Here is a 16,311-nt window from a genome sequence, read left to right as displayed (position 1 = left end):
CATTGCTTGGGTAGGAGGTGCAGGGGTGCTTGGGGGTGCCCCCCATCACTGCTGGCTGTAGCCAAAGGTGGGGGCTGCGGTGGGGCCGTAGGTGCCGAGCTGGGGGAAGGCAGGCAGAGGGTAGGGCAGGGTGCGGGGTTTGGCTCCCACACAGACACCAGGGGGGCAGGTGAGGGGCTGGAAGGTGGGTGCAGGGAGCTCAGGGAAACTGGGGGGTGCTGCTGGCTGTTGGGGGGCAGCAGCCAGAGTCGCATGGCTGCGTGGAGCCCCTGCGGGGGGGAGAGGCAGCAGCAGAGGCTCGGCCCCCCCTGCAGCCCCCCTACCTTTCTCCTGCTTCTCGGGGCGGGGGGACAGCGGAGTGGCCCGGGCGCGGGGCATCGCACCCAGCAGGGACCCTGCCGGCACCCCGCACCTGCAAGAGGGGTGGGGGCTCAGGGAGGTGGCTCGACATCCTGGCCGTGGTGTGGGGACAACGTCCAGGCGTGCCTTACCATGGCTCGGGGTCGCCGTCCCGAAATCCCTTGGCAAAGGGGTTGCTGGCGATCTTCAGCTGGGTGATCTGCAGAGGGGAGCGGGGTCAGGGAGCTCCTGGGAGGGTGCCCCAATTTCCGTCTGGCTGGTGCTCACCCGGTGATTCTGGTAGGCTGTCACTGCCATGAACTGGGTCTCGGGGAAGCTGAAGGACTTGAAGTTCTGGTGAGCAAAGCGCTCGCTGTCGCGCCGCGGATCCACGAAGACGACGTGGAAGCGGGGCTGGTAGCGGTGCATGGAGTTGAGGATGATCTAGGGGTGGGAAAGAGAAGGTGGCAGGACACCCACCAGGCAGGGATGCATTGTGTCTGCCCCATCACCCAGCCCGCAGCGGGGTCCTCACGTGGCCGTTGTCATCCAGGAGGTTGTTGGTCAGCTTGAGCTTGTCGAAGGACACGATCTGCCGCATCCACTGGGCACCCTTGGCTGGGGAGTCGGGGTGGAAGTGGACGCGGCCAGGAGCCGCCGGCTCGGCCCGGCCCGCCGCCAGCCAGGATGAGCTGTGGAAGGCGTATCTGCAGGGCAGGGAGGGGCTTAGCACCCCCAGATCTAGTCCCCCGCCCCCATTGTCCCATCCTCACCTGTATCTCTTGTCGTCCAGCGGGATGAAATCCATGAGCAGGACGTAGTCAGCCAATGGATCCAACCCCGAAAGCTTCACCTGAAAGGTGGGGAACATCCTCCTGCGCAGAGAGGAGGGTGGGAAGGGGGTGCTCCCCAACCTTTGCAGCCCCCCAGGCCACTCCGTTTCCCACCTGCCTGCCTTGGTGACGATCATCTCAGTGCCCAGGCGGTTGAACTCTTCCCAGAGGCTGCCCATCTCCAGCCGTGCCGCGGCGTGGCACACGTGCCGGTTCTTGCCGCTGGCCCCCGGCCCCTCGCCAGCCCACCCGAGGCAGGGGGTGCATGGAGACCCCTCACCTGGGCCCCCCAGGAAGGCTGCAGAGGATTGAAGGGGTGTTGGTTGCGGGGAGCAGACCCCGTGCAGGGCCACCCCATCACACTCTCCTCCATGGAGATGGCGGCAGATCGAGGTGTCCTGTCCCCCACCACAGTGGGGTTTTATCCCCATCCCTGCCACACCCCAAAATGCCGCAGGACCCCACCACTGGGTGCAGGGGGTGTTGTCATGGGTCGGTTTTACCTGCCATGGGTGTGGTGGGAGGGCAGGAGGTGTCCGTGGGTCCGTTCCCCGGCATGGTGGCAGTGGGACCCTGCCAAAGCCCCTCTCAGTGCAGCGCTGGCTCTGCAATGTTCCTGCAGCTTGCCGGGGGTTTTATGCCCCAGCTCGGGGATGGAGAGGCGGGGGCTGGAGCTGAGATGGTCCTTGGGGGCTGAAGCACGGCCCCCTTGCCCGGCCTGCCTTTGCACCTTGACGCGGTGATGATGGACGGGAGGGGAGCGGTGGCACCGCTGGGACCACCGCCAGTCCCCAAACAGGGCTTGGGATGCCGCGGGCTGGGCAGGGACATTTTTTTGGGGTCTTCTTGTCCCTTCATATCACAGATCTAAGCGGGGGGAGGTGGGGGCTCCCCCAGGCAAAGCCCCTCTCGGTACACGGCCATCACCACCTGATATTGCAAATCACGGTGAGGTGTTGAGGCATTGGCAAAGATCCAGTGCTCCAGCAGAGCCTCTGTGGCTCTGGAGGGAGGAACGAGCTTCCTCCTCCCCATAACCCCCCCCAAAGGTGGGTCCAGTCTCTGCCCTGGAGCCTGGGACCCCCTGTGCCTCTCAGCAGTGACAGCGGGAGATGGATGGGGACGAGCAGGCGCCGCGGGGCTGAGGGTTCTTTGTGGGAGGTGACGGACACCGGGATGGGGCGTTCACTGGGAAAAGCAGAGGGGTTATTCCAGAGCCCCCCTACTCCCCTCCAAACTGCTCTGGGGCCATGGATGCTGTCTCATAGCACACCATGGAGTGTATTCTAGAGGGATGAGGGATGCTGAGTCTCTGGGAGAGGGTCTGGAGGACCAGGGGATGTCCTTGTGGGGTTACTGGTGGCTTTCTCTACCTGTTGGTGTCCCAATGATGGCAGCACTGGCCTGAACTCCCTCCCTGCTCTGCACAGAGCTGGACATTTTCTCCCAGCTGGGACTCAGCCTTCTGTCCTGCCTTGTGTTTGGCACTTGAACATCGTAACACAGAGGGGACCACGTGTCCTCGGGTACCGTGGGGCAGCCAAGGGAGCAGCCCGGGCAGCTCCAGCATTTGGGACCAGGGCCAGGAGTGATGTGAAGCAGGGAGGAACCGCCTCCCCAGGTTCCCCCCGCATCCCCCACACGTGTCCGTGCCCTGCGGAGCCGGCTCAGCCCCATCCATCTCCCGCTGTCAGCCAGGCTTGGCTGTGGGGCCGGAATCGAGCGCCAGATGAGGAGGTGCGAGAGAGGCAGAGCTGACAGCGGGCAGGAGGATGGAGGGGGCTCAGCCCTGGGCAGGATCAGACCTGCCAGGGCTCATGCGCAGCTCCTGGACCTCCTGGGTGGAACTGGATGAGCTTTAAGGTCCTTTCCAATCCGAGCCAGGCCAGGATTCTCTGGCTGGTGTAGATGACTGCAGGTGGGTCTCCTGAATCCCTCTTGAAGCACATGATACAAAATGGGCTTTTCAAAATGAACTTTTTTGGTGCCAAATGGGCAAACAGGAGCCAGAAAAAACTTCAAAAAAAGGGAAACAGTGAATCCTTCTCACGGGGAATAACTGCCCCAGACAGCAGGACAGGCTGGACAGAGCTGTGGAGGCCACCAAGATGGAGCAGGAGAAGAGCGTTAGCACACAGTCAGATGACTCCCTGCAATGAGCCTCTGACTCAGCTGGAATGGGGAAGTGAAAGGGGCTTGGGGGGGGCAGTGAGGGGAGAAGAGGAATTGACCCTGTTTCGCAGGGAACACTGAACAGCCGGCACGGCGGGGACAAGAGGGAAGTGAGAAGGCAGGAAGTGACAATACTCATTTCTCAACCAGAAATACACGTCTCTGTTAGGTAAGAGTGGGCAGCTCTTGAGCAGCAGTTGGCTCTTTATTTATTTTATTTATTAATTTTAAATTTTTTTCTTTGATTTTTAAAAGCCTAATTAAGAAAAGAGAATTTTAGCAGGTAAAGTTATACCCTGGAAGCATCCAAGGCTGCATCGGCCAGAGCTTGGAGCACTGGTCTAGTAAAAGGTGTCCATGCCCATGGCAGGGGATGGAACTGGATGGTCTTTAATGTCCCTTCCGATCCAAACAATTCCAGGTTCCATGTGCTCTAGGGAATGCATAGTACAAAAGAAAATTGATAATTGCTAAGATAAAGCAAAAATTTCCTTCAATATGTCCAATACTTAATGTTTCTTTCCCCCTCCCGTAAATAATGAATAAAAGATACATTATTCAAATATAATTTTGTATAATTAAAAGGTAATACAGAAATAGAGAAGAATTTTAGAAATCTTTCAAACTCAAGTCTCCAACAAACCCGTTTGATTTTGTTTCACTCCTGCTGACACCACTGTGCTCGTGAGCAGCATCGCTCCATCTCTGCGGGCATCCATTCCAATGTGCCCTGGGGATCCCAGCCCTCAAACCCAAGACAGAAACCCCGGGATGGATCCCAAGGCCTCTGGGGAAGGCTCATTCTGTTTTCAGGTGCTTCAGAGACCCTTTGGCAACTGCTCATGTGGGGAAGGTGTAAAAGTTAAAATCTTCCAGCCACGTTAGAGGATGGAACAGGAAAAACTTCCTGGTTCTGGCGAGACCGATGGGGTTTGAGGACTCCAGCTCAAGGACCTGTGAGTATCTTGACTCAAGCTGCCATTAATTAAAGGGTGGAACTTTGTGGTTTTGGGACAATTTGTTGGTGGATGGGAATGGTCATGAATTGCATTAGGAGGGAGGTGTTTTTTTTCCCTTGAAGCTGCATGTGGATGAATGCTGGTCTCATTTTAATTGACCCAAATTTATTGGAAATCACTTAAACGGTGTCTGTTGTCAATTTAATGCAGCACTAATTAATGTGGAAAATTAAGGCTTTATTGTTATGTTATGGATGTGACTGTATTTATTATTGTATTTATTTGTCCCTAAATAAGAACATCTCCCTCCCCCCCCCTGCAAAATGTCATCCCTTCCAGGGACAGGGCATCTGCAACTTCTCTGGCCCCAGCACAGGTGTCCAAGGCCAGCTTGGACAGGGCCTGGAGCCGCCTGGGAGAGTGGAAGGTGTCCCTGCCCATGGCAGGGGTGGAACAAGGTCAGCTTTAGGATCCCTTCCGACCCAACCCATTCCAGGATTCCATAATTCTGTGTGCTGTGTTCAGACGCGCCCGGCTCCTTCGATGCCTCCAAACCTCCCGCACCGTCTCCTCTCTAGTGTGTCTCTTCCCACCCAGGCAAGGCTGGGTGATTTTCCACCCCAGCTGCAGTTTTCTGATTATTCCTGCTTCCAGGTTTTAGGACTTGAGTCATCTCAGCCCAGGACTCATCCTCTCTCCTTGTAGGCTTTGAATGAGTCACCACAGGTTCCCCTGGTGGAGACAACAATGTGTCTGGGGGCTTTGACTCATCTGATCTATTTTAAACATTTTTTAATGGAAACATGGCATGGATTTCTCCACTTGCTGCCTGGTGGTGAAGGGTGGCGGGGTGACACGGTCACATGGGAATGCAGGATTTATTCAGAGCAGGCACACTCTGGGCACAGGCTGAAGAGCCAATTTGAGCCTCAAGGGCTTCAATTCAGACTATAATCATCACCAGGAAGTTGAAATATAATTTGCAGCAGAAGAGTTCCTGAAGAGTTTTCCCTTTATCCCAGTTTGCAGTTGGAACACTTCTCCGAATCCTGGCCTGTCTCCCAACTCCTGAATCTTGATTTCCTACATAAATTCTTTTTAATTCCCTGTGATGCCAGTAGATCAATTACATATTCCAAGAGATAAATTTGTAGATATACAATTGTGTATTTCTAAGAAAAAAATGCTTTATATATATTAAGGAATTATATATAAACATTTTCTTTATATATTAAAATATATAATTATATTGAAATTATTTTTATATGTTTGTTAATATATAAAATACTATAAAAGTTACAAATATGTTATATATGTACATAGAAGTAGGAAATCAATCCTCAAGTTTCCATGTAACTTTCAGAAACGGACTGAATTAATTTAACACAGTTAATTTATATTAACTGTGTTTATTTATCAGTGCAGGTCCCCACTTAAGGAGCTGCTTCCAAAGTAACCAATTCCCAAACCATTCCAGGATTCTGTGTGACCGTGTGTAGGTCTCACTGGGACATGGCACATCCTCTTCTGGGCTACCTTGGGCAAGTTGATCCATCTAATTCTACCTGAGAGATCACAGCATATGAAAACCTGCTCCAGCTGCACCTGGGAGGAAAGAGGAGCCAAAATCTTCCTCCAGGTATGTTTGTATTGGGTATAGGGAAGGAATCCTTCCCTAGGAGGGTGCTGAGGCCCTGGCACAGGTTGCCCAGAGAAGCTGTGGCTGCCCCTGGATCCCTGGAAGTGTCCAAGGCCAGGCTGGACAGGCTGATCCTGGTGAATCCTAGTACAGCCTGTTGGAAGGTCCTCTACTGCCCTGCACAAGGATCTTATGGAATTTGAGTAGGACAGCAGGTGCCACGATGGAGATCCTTGCCCCAGGAGGACAGGGATGAATATTGCACACAGAGCACAGACCAAGCAGCAGCCTCATCCCTCTCAGTAGGGATGAAATCTAATCCCTGCTTTTTAACTGAATTCGTTTCCATTCTGTCTCTGAGCCTTCACAGCAAGCAAAGGTTTGTGGAGTAGGAAAAAGCGAGGCTGAACTTGGATTCATCAAAGCATTGAAGTCAGTTCTCTGACAGGGGCAGATTTCCAGATGCAGGCAGGTGGAGGCTGCCCCCGGGGAGGACTCAGCCCCCAAAGCGCTCGATTTTCATTATCTGTGACATCTCCAGCACCGTCCTGGTGTCCCGGCGCCACCTCGCCTCCGGCATCTCCTCGTGGGTGATGAAAAGCAGCTCTAAATCCTCATTACAGCACCAGGAGACCAGACACATCGCTTCTGGGACATCTGAAATGGGATGTCAGGGGCTGGGGCTGAAACTCAGCCCTTCAGCCAAGGTTTATCCAATAATGATGATTTGTAGGTTTGGATCCATTTGTCAGGAGCCTGCGGTGCCTACTCTTGGTTTACTCTCTGGTGTAATTCTGTCAAGCCATGATTAATGTTATCCAGGAGAAAAATCAATGTTTATTTATTCTATCTGTCGCAGAGTGGGATTTTAGGAACTGTTGATCTCTCCCTGGTGAGCAGCAAGACGGGGCCTGAATTTATCTTTTTATCTGTCAATGAAGAATCACATCTGGAGCACAGTGAGGTGAGACAAAGCCCAGCTCTTATTCCTAGTGCTTTCACATAGGAAAGCTGTTCCTGGGACATGGGGAGCAGGTGCTCAGCCGGGACTGGGAGCACTCAGAAGACGAGGAAAATTTTCATTTTTCCAGCAGGAACTGGGAAAATCGTGGACTTGCATGTACGCCTGGCTGGAGGAGCACTAGGAAGAAGCCTTGCACTTTCTCGATGCTCTATCCTGGTGCGGTATTTCCCTCTTTAATTACCCGAAAATCCCGGTTTCCAGCGGCGCCACGCGGGGCTCGGCGCAGCCCGGTCGTGTCGGGGCGGGCTCCTTGCCCCTTGTGCTGCCGCCCTGTAGGAGCGCCCGGCACTGCCCGGCCGCGCTGCCCTGAGGGGGCCGAGGGGAGGGAGGGGCGAGCTCTGGGCTGGCGGGGAGATGTTTCTGGAGCCGAGTTTGCTTCAGAAGGGACCGCAAAGCGCATCTAAAAACCCCTGCTTTCCGATTCTGCAGCAAAGAACGCGTCTGGCCCCTCGGCCTCATGGACAGTGTCAGTGCGTTCCGTAGTGCTGCCCGGGCCTGTCTGGGAATGGGAGCGGCTGGTGGGAGCTCTGGCAGAGCACCTGGAGGTAAAATCAGAAATGGGATTGTTCTGGCTGCCGCGGAGTGTGCGTTTCTTTTCCAGAGGCTCCTCTGATGGATCTGTGTCACAGTAGCTTCCTAGAGCTGGAGTCATTTCCTAGCAGGGAACTTGACTTGGAAGCTGCTTTCTGAACTTTCGTCCACATTAATTTTATCTGCCAAATGAAGATGCCTAGAGAAGCAGAGGTTTTCCTAACTAAAGAACATCCAAATTCATCTGTGGTACAGAGCTTAAAATTAGAGGTGCCATTAGGACACTTAAAATTCCTTAGTATATGAATGGAATTTAAATGAAATATCCAAATCCTGACAAGCTTGTATGAACTCCAAAGCCTCTGCAAGTGTTCTACAGCCAGGGAGGGAGACAACAGTCTGGAGTCTCTCCCCAAAAACTGGCTGCTGGTTTGTTTGACCAGGCATAGGAACGATTGTGTATTCCCTGGGGCTGTCTTTATGGAGAAAGGTTTATTTATGTGCCCTGGGTTATTCAGGGTATCTTCAGAATGATGGAAACTGATTCCATTGAAATACCAGAGGTGCCCAATGCTTTCCCCAGCCAGAGCTCGGAGCCAGCCCTGTGGGAAGGGGTTTAATGCCCATTTTCCCAATCCCTCGAGGCAGCAGCACTGGAGCACTTGAGCCAAGCATGCCTGAGGTGCCCAGTGCTGGCAGGAGGCAAATCCAGGGATTGGACAGTGGGAGTTTGCCCTGCTCCTGGAATCCCAGACCTGGAGCTGTGCTTCAGAGAGCCCAGGAGAAGCTGCCTCACTCAAACCTCGTTTAAAGCTCAGCATCCTCCCTGCTCCCTTGTAATTATTGTTGCTGCTGTTGCTATTTCCCAATACTATTATGGTTGTACATTCCCACTCCATGTCTTCCATAGCCCTTTGCTTCCCACAGGTGGTGCTTTAGGAAAGCCCCTCCAGCCTGGGAAGGAGCTTTTGGCTCTGGACACATTCCCAGTCCCCAGGAGCAGCAGGACCTGTGCTGTTCCCAGCAGGTGAGGCAGAGGTGCCTTTCCTTCCTCCTTCCCTTCCCTGCTGCACTTTGGCTTTTTGAGGGATCTCTGGGGGTCTGAGGGAGAAGTTCTTTGTCACTCCAGGGCAGAATCAGCCCTGGTCCCACTACAAGCAGGAGGAATCATTTTATACCTGGTTTTGGATAACATTTTGTGCTTTCTCTCTGTTGCTGACACCGTGTGGTGAAGCAGCAGCTCCCAACCTTGTCAGTGCTGCTCCCTGGAATGGTTTTTATTTGTAACACCAGGAATTCCCTGCTGGAATCCCTGTCACAGCCCCCCAGATCAATGTGCAGTTTAAGGTCTTGCACCCTGACCAGGACAATTTCCTGTCTCTGGGCATGGAAAATGGGGAAAACTCAGGCTGGAGTGGAGCCAGGATCCAGAAGGGGGGAGTGAGGCAGCGTGCTCAGCCCAGGCTGGGGTTGGCACTGGGGTTGTTCCCCGTTGGATGGTGCCCATGTGGAACAGATCCTTCTCTTCCTTTGTCCAAAGTCCAATGGCAAAGGATTCAGAAACTCACAAGTGGGACCTGGAATGAAAATGGGTCTGTTAAAATTAGGCAAAGAATGCAATAAGAAAAAATGGGCATCTCTTTTATGTGTGAAAATGGTAGGGAAAAAATTTTGACAAGGGGCATATTTATTTGGTGTCACCTTTCATTTTTTATGGATAGAGCCCTGTAGTGAGCAATCAGAACAGAACAGTGGACTTAGTTTCCATTTTCTCCTCTCTTTCAGGACAGGAAAAACCACTTATCCCATCTCTGCCCAAAGCTTTGGTGTTTGAGCAGCCAAACCCAACGTGCTCCGGCCTGCACTGGAGAGCCCCTGGTCCTGCCCGTGGTGTGGGGTGAGTCCCCAGTTGTCCCCAGAGGGACCTGCCCTGGTTTCAGGCTGTCCTTGCCCTGGTCCCTGCAGTCCCCAAGGCCTGGGACACAGAGAGCCCTGTCCCAAGGGGCCTTTGGCTCCGTCAGGAATGTGGTGGCAGCCCCGGAGCAGTGGGAGCTGAGAACTGGGGCAGTGGCCGAGGCTGAGGCAGGGCAGGGCAGTGTTTACCTCGGGGGGTTGGCCCCACACGCTGAGTTTCAGCAGGATCAGGGTCACAGCTGCTGCACTTTGTGCACCCAGGGAGTTTCTGTCCCCCCTGGAGATTTCCTGCCGGGATGTGGCAGCGCAGGGGGCAGAATGAAACCTGCAGCTCCCGTGGCCATTGCTGGCCCTCGTCCCTCTGTTGTGCCATCAGACTGTGGGAATGTGCTGCTGTCACTGCCACTGCCACCCCAGCTGGGGGCTGTGTCCTCCTGGCAGCCCTTCCCAGCCCCAACACGAGCTCCAGCGGTGCCTCTGTGCCGCGTTGGGAGCCTTTGCTGGGAATGTGCCTCACCTCTGGGAGTATCCTTTTGTTCCAGAGCAGACAGACTCCAGAGCTTTTGGGCTTGTCAGCTTCAGAGTTTGATTGCCAAGGTCCCTGAAAGGAAGAATGACAATGAGGTTTGTCCAGGTGGTGCTTTCAGACCCCGCCTGACAGTGTTTGCTTTTGTTGGAGGTGGTTGTGCATTTGCACTGCAGGGAATGAATGTCCCCTTCCCAATTCAGCCCGGCAGATCCCAAAGGCTCTTACAGGAATATTTATCCTTTACTTCCCTCTGTGATAACTTAATCTCCACCCTGCCATGAGCCATTCCTTGAGTTCTCCTGGAGAAAACCTCGCAGCAGAGGAGTTTGCAAAGGAGCCCAGAGCTGTGTTTGGAGCAGAGAGAGCTGAGAGCTGCATCTGCCTGTGCTGCCCCAGCCTGGCAACATCCACACGGAGCAGCCTGGGCAGATGGGATTTGATGGAGCAAAATCCCTTCATGGAAGAGGTTTTCTCCTGTGCAGATCAGGCATGGGGCAGGCAGTGAACTTTGGAAATCAGCTGATTTCCCCAGAAAGCATCACTCCCATCAGCAGGAATGACAGGACCTGTGCCCACTGCTCAGGATTCACCCAGCCAAAATCAAGGGTAAAGGTTGGTTTGGGTCTGAGAACTTGAAATATCTTTGAAAGAGAAGAAATCACCTTTTTCTTCTTCCTTTCTTCCTTTCAGGTACTGGAATTGCCTCTGGATGTGTGCTGAGCTCTCACTGCAGGGAACTGCCAGGCCTTAATGGTTGTGAGTTCATGTTCTTCTCACTGGGGAATTAATAATTGTTAATTATTAGTTACAGAAATGTTTTCTGGAACCCCCTTGCTGGTAGATGTTCTCTTTCTGCCTTTGAATTTACAGCTGTTCCCTGCTGTCATTTGCCCTGCCTGAATTCCTTGCAGCTCCTAGCTGGGAAAACCTGGGATAACTCAGAGGGGACAGAGGTGACATTTGTAGCTGAAAACCTGGGGCAGTTGAGAGGGGACACAAGAACTGCTTGTGCAGGAAAATGTGAGGGGATGTCAAAGGGAGCAAGGTGGCACTTTTGAGGGAAAAGCTGGGGTGATGTTTAGGGGAGAGAATGCAGATTTGTGGAGTAGAAAAGAGCTAATCAATATTGTACCACAAGGAAAAATTTTGGGAGTAAAACACGATGTAATCTGTAAGGGACAGAATGAATATATTGCAGTAAAAATGAGGTACTCATTTTTAGGAAAGTGGGAAAATTTTGGAGGCAAAACTTGACAAAATCTCAAGAGTAGAGAATGAACACTTTGAGGGGAAAATGAGGTGATGAGTACTGAGCATGTAGGGAAAATCTGGGGGCTAAATCTGAGCTAATCTCTAGAGGAGAGCATGAACATGCTGAGGTAACATGAGGGAATCAGTTGTGGGCAGATGGGGAAATTTTGAGGGGCAAAAATAATATGGAATAATCTGTAGGGCAGGGAATTAACATTTTGAGGTAAAAATGAGGTCATCAGTATAGTAGACAGAAAAAATTGGGGGGGGGTAAATCATGAGAGAAGCTACATGGTAGAAAATATAGTGAAGGGAAAATGAGGGAATCAGTAGTGTACACATAGAGGAATAACAAAATAATCTAAAGGTTGAGAATAAATATTTTAAGGTAAAAATGAGTTAATAAATTTGGGACAGGTATGGAAAATTTTGGGAGTAAAACTGGAGTGAATCTCTAGGGAGAGAGTAAACACTGCCATGAACTGAGGCAGTCACTGGGGGTAGGCAAAGAAGTTCTGGGGATAAAACTTGGGAAGATTTGTAGGGCAGAGAATGAACACATTGAGGTAGAAATGAGGTGACCAGGAGTGGACCAGCTAGGGAGAATCTGGGGGGCAAACCCTGAGGTAATATGTAAGAAGGCTGTATGTTTTAGAGAAAAATTCATGTGATGTGTAGGGGACAGAATTTGGGGATAAGACAGACATAACTTGTGTGGTTTTGGTTTTAAAACCTCGTTAGTATACAAGGGACAAAATAGGCAATTTGGTAATAAAATTTGAGTTAATCTGGAAGTGAAAGAATGAATATTTTGAGGTGAAAATGAGGTAATCAGTATTGGGCAGGTAGGTAAAACTGAGGGGGTAAAATGTGATATTATCTTTCGGAAAGAGCAGGAACATTCTGAGGTAAAATTGCTGTGGACAGATGGGTAAATTTGGGGAGTAAAATTTGAGGGAATCTCCATGGTAGAAAATGAATATTTTGAGGTTAAAATTAGCAAAGGAGAGGTATGGAAAACTTCAGGGGCAAAATCTGAGATGATCTGTAGCACAGAGGATGAACTTCATGGGGTAAACTGAGGTGATCAGTTACAGACAGGTAGGGAAATTACTGGCGGGGGAGGGGGGAAACTGAAAGCATCCATAGGGTAAAGAAGGAAAATACTGAGATGGAAATGAGGAAATAGGGAGTGGATCGGTAGGGAAAAATTTTAGGGTAAATCTTGTGGTAATCTCCCAGGTAGAGAAAGAATGCTTTCTTGTAAAAAGTGGAGAAATCAGAAGGGGACAGACAGGGAATATTTGTTGAGGGAATGTGAAATATTCCCCAGGGAAGAGAATGATCATGAGGTAAACTGAGGTAATCACTTGTGGACAGGTAATGAAAATTTTGGGTGTAGAAATTTGATACTTTCTCCAGGATGGAGAATTAGTATTTTGAGGTAAAAATGAGACAACTAGTAGTAGACACGTAGGGAAGACCTTGGGGATAAAACTTGAAATAATCTGTAGAAGTATTTTGGAGAAGATATCTGATATAATTTGTAGGGGACAGAGTTAACATTTAGTTGATGAGACAGACAAAACCTGTGTGGTTTTCTGTTTTGAAAATAGGTAATATATAGAAGGCAAAATGCTGGTTGCTGGGATTTAGATAATTCCATACATTTTGGCTGCTGAAATTTCCTAGCCCAGGGCTTTGGCTGACAGGGCAGCACAAAGGTTGTTCCGTGTGTGGTGCCCAGATTTGAGATTCAATTTTGCTGTTTAGATGAGTTAGAGCTATAGCCCCGAATTCCTGCTGGAATAATCTCACAGTGCCTCATGCAGCATGGATATTCCCACACAGAGCTGCCTATTTAACTCCAGCTGTGCCAGGAACCAGCAGAGGTTCCAGGAAAGCTCAGTGGGATCAGGACAAGGACAGGTTGATATTCCACAGCATTTCCTATTTATAACCCTTTGCTATTTATTCATCCCCCAGCCCCACCCATGTCCCTGGGGGCAGCTGACAGAGTTCCCTGGAATTCAGTGGTTCCACCCCCTGAGCTCGGGCTCCAGGTGATGTTTGGAAGCAGCAGAAGGCGGTGGCCGGACGCGCTCCCGGCCGTGCTGAGGCAGCCCCTGTGCCCAGGGGAGGACATCTCTCCCTGCAGAAGCTGAGCTCGTTCCAGAGCCTCGGGAGTGGCCTCTGGGAGTTCTTTTCCCTGAGGAAAGGGATGCACATCCCTGCCTTCAGGGCACCTGCACTGTGACCCACCTGTGAAAGCTTCCCAGCAGTTCTGCAGTTCCAGCTGGCTCCCTGAAAAACTCCAGACTTCATCCAAACCAAACTTCATCCAACTCCAACCTTTTACTTTACAGCATCTCCGAGGGCATTGCTTGGGATTGAATTTCTGTGAGGGAAATTCCCTTGGCTGTAATGCTGCTGCTGGAGGATGTCCCCAGGCTGGAAGGGAAGGGACTGGGGTGGCTGGGACATACCTGGTGGGTGTGTGGGAGCTCCAGGAGGCGGGCACGGGAATTGCTGTCTGAGCTCCTCTGCAAAGCCAACGTGCCGACATTCCCAGCTGTTCCTTGGGCTATTTTACAGCTGTTAGGGAAATGCTAGAAAGGGCAGAAAATCAGGATTAAGGGAAGAGTTTTGTGCTGTCATGTCAGGTGCCAGCCAGTTCTGCCCTAGAGCTATTCCAGAGGGTGGTGTATAAAGCAGCATTAACAGAAAATTTGCTGATTTGCATAGGAATGCCCTTGCTGGCAGCGGCCATTCCCATCCCAGGCAGGACCTTCCTCCTGACCCTGAGATGGGCTCAGGTGCTTGGAGCAGGATGCTGAGAGGGGCAGGATTCCGAGTTTAATGCCCACACGGGCCAGTCACTTATCATCATGAGACCTGGTGATCCTCGTGGCTCTTTCTAACTCAGAATATCCTGTGCTCTGGAAATAAAGAGTTTTCACTGTTTTTTTAAATGCAGAGTCGTTTTGCATTGGAGAGTGGGAGCCACAGGGAACGTGGGGGGAGGAAGGGGAGCATCAGGTCTCAGCTGGCAGGTGTCGGGATGAGCGGCCCGAGCAGAACCGAGCCCCGGCGGGGCCCCGTCCCGCACCGGGTACAGCCGGAGCAGGAGCGGCAGCGCCGGGCTCGGCCCCAGCGCCCGGCCCGGAGCGGCTCCTCCGGCCCGGAGCGGCGATGCAGCCCCGCTCGTTCCGCGGGGCCGCGGGCGGGAGCGCGCACCGGGGGGGGCCGCCCGGCGGGGAGCGCGCACCGGGGGCCCGCTCCGTGTCCGCCAGGGGGCGCCCCGCGGGGCGGGCGGCGCTGCGGGAGCGGCGGCCTCTGAGGGGTCCCGGGGCCGGCACGGGCGGTCCCCGCGCCCCGCCCGCTTCCAGCCGCGATCCAGCGCCTGCTCCGGGAAAGCGCCGCTCTCCTGCCGGGCCCGGCAGCGGCACAGCCGCGGCTCCCCGCGGCCGCAGCGGGACCTGCCCGGAGCACCGGCGGGGCCCCAGCTCCGCGCCGGCCGCGGTCCGAGCAGGAGCGGCAGCGCCGGGAGCGGCCCCAGCGCCCGTCCCGGAGCGGCTCTTCCTTCCCGCGGCGATGCCTGTCCCGATCCCTACCCCAATCCTGCCTCGGTCTTACAGCTCCGGGATCCGCAACCCACTCGCCCCGGAACACCCAGCAGACACCGGCGGGACCCGGACCCGAATCCCCAAGCCCGGGTCCCGTTCCCACCTCAGCGCCTCGAGCTCCGCGCAGCACCGGGAGCAGCCCCCGATCCAGGGCTCCGCACAGCGCTCAGCTCTGCACAGCGACGGCCCCGCCGCATCCCGGGATGAGCACCCACCGCACAAAGCGGAGCGGGCGCGGATCCGCCGGGATTTACGGGAGCGGGCGGGGCCGGCCCAGGTGTGAGGGGCGGGGCCGGCCCAGGTGTGAGGGGCGGGGCCGGCTCAGGTGTGAGGGGCGGGGCCGGCTCAGGTGCGCGGCCCCAGCGCGGCTGCGCGGGGCGGGGCCGGGGGTATTTAAGCCTCGGGAAGGAGCTCAGGAGCCATTTGCCCCCTCGGCGCTCGGTGGGGAAGTTTGCGGTCGGGCTGGGCTCTTTATTTATTTTCCTATTTATTTATTCTCTTCTGTGCTTCTTTCCTCTATCCCTCCCCTCTCTCCCTCTCTTCCTCCCCTCCCCTACCCCCTACACCCTCCCCCCCTTCCCCCCCCTCCCTCTCCCCCCTAGCCCTCCCCTCCCTCCCCCCCGGCCCAGCCCGGTCCCCTCCTAGTCCCCTTTCCCCGCTCCCTCTGCACCCCAAACCTACCCTACGCCTCCACTCTACCCCTCCTCCTTCCAGGTTTTTCCTCCACCTCGGCTCCCCCTGCCCCCTTTCCGTGCTACCTTCTCCCGCCACCTTCCCCCCAGTCTGCCTTCATTCCTCTCACCCCGTTCTCTACCCTTCCTTCCTTCCCAGCCCCCCTCCCCTGTCCCCTCTCCCTACTGCCCGGTACACCCCGATCCCCCCACCTGCCCTCCGTCCTTGACTCCCCGCTGACCACCCCCTCTGCCTCCCTCTTCCCGTCCTCCATCCTCTCCCTCTTTCCCCCGCAGCCGCGGGGCTCGGGGCGCCGGAGAATAAAGCCCAGAGGGCCGGAGCCCGGCGCCCCCCGCTGTCCCTGGAGCCCCACACGGGGCCGGGCCCGCTCGGCGGGTCCCCCCACACCGGTCAAATACACCGCCCGACACCGCCGGGGCTCCGGCCTTCCCTACATCACACTGGGGGCTCCCGGGGGAGGGGTTTGGGGGCTGGGGTCGGGTGGGTCAGGGAGGGCCCCCTCCTCGGGAGGGGGTCCGGGGGGGGTTGGGTTGGGATGGGCCCCCTCCGGAGGAGGGGGTCCCGGAGGGGTTCGGGGTGGGCCCCCTCCGGAGGAGGGGGTCCTGGGGGTGGGTTAGGGGGGGGAGGGCCCCCTCCGGAGGAGGGGGTCCCGGGGGGGGGTCGGGGTGGGCCCCCTCCGGAGGAGGGGGTCCGGGGCAGGGGGGTGGGGCGGAGGGGGGCATTCCCTCCTCCAGTCCCCGCCCCCCTTCCCCGGATCCCCTCCTCCGGACGGGGCTCACCCGGGCCCTCCCGGGACCCCCT

The 16,311-nt window shown here is 54.5% G+C and overlaps 1 protein-coding gene and 2 long non-coding RNA genes across 3 annotated transcripts; 2 read left to right on the top strand and 1 right to left on the bottom strand.

Moving 5' to 3' along the window:
* Positions 1-39: 39 nt before the first annotated feature.
* TBX10 (T-box transcription factor 10) lies at positions 40-1,603 on the bottom strand. The gene is made up of 4 exons (XM_068194963.1): positions 1,113-1,603; positions 875-1,046; positions 628-783; positions 40-559 (listed from the first exon to the last, which is right to left on the bottom strand). The coding sequence occupies exons 1-4, from the start codon at positions 1,601-1,603 to the stop codon at positions 488-490; spliced, it is 891 nt and encodes a 296-aa protein (XP_068051064.1). The 3' UTR covers positions 40-487.
* A 1,386-nt stretch (positions 1,604-2,989) lies between these two features.
* Positions 2,990-6,976, top strand: LOC137476341 (uncharacterized). Its single transcript, XR_011000324.1, has 3 exons — positions 2,990-4,304; positions 5,729-5,942; positions 6,802-6,976. It is a non-coding gene; the product is annotated as an uncharacterized lncRNA (long non-coding RNA).
* A 1,066-nt stretch (positions 6,977-8,042) lies between these two features.
* LOC137476342 (uncharacterized) lies at positions 8,043-12,835 on the top strand. Its single transcript, XR_011000325.1, has 3 exons — positions 8,043-8,524; positions 9,283-12,180; positions 12,636-12,835. It is a non-coding gene; the product is annotated as an uncharacterized lncRNA (long non-coding RNA).
* The last annotated feature ends 3,476 nt before the right edge of the window (positions 12,836-16,311 follow it).

This window comes from Anomalospiza imberbis, chromosome 6 (assembly GCF_031753505.1).
Source record: "Anomalospiza imberbis isolate Cuckoo-Finch-1a 21T00152 chromosome 6, ASM3175350v1, whole genome shotgun sequence".
In the NCBI taxonomy this organism is placed as follows: Eukaryota; Metazoa; Chordata; class Aves; order Passeriformes; family Viduidae; genus Anomalospiza; species Anomalospiza imberbis.
The sequence above is the reverse complement of the archived record's forward strand: the minus strand, read 5'-3'. Positions and strand labels throughout refer to the sequence as shown.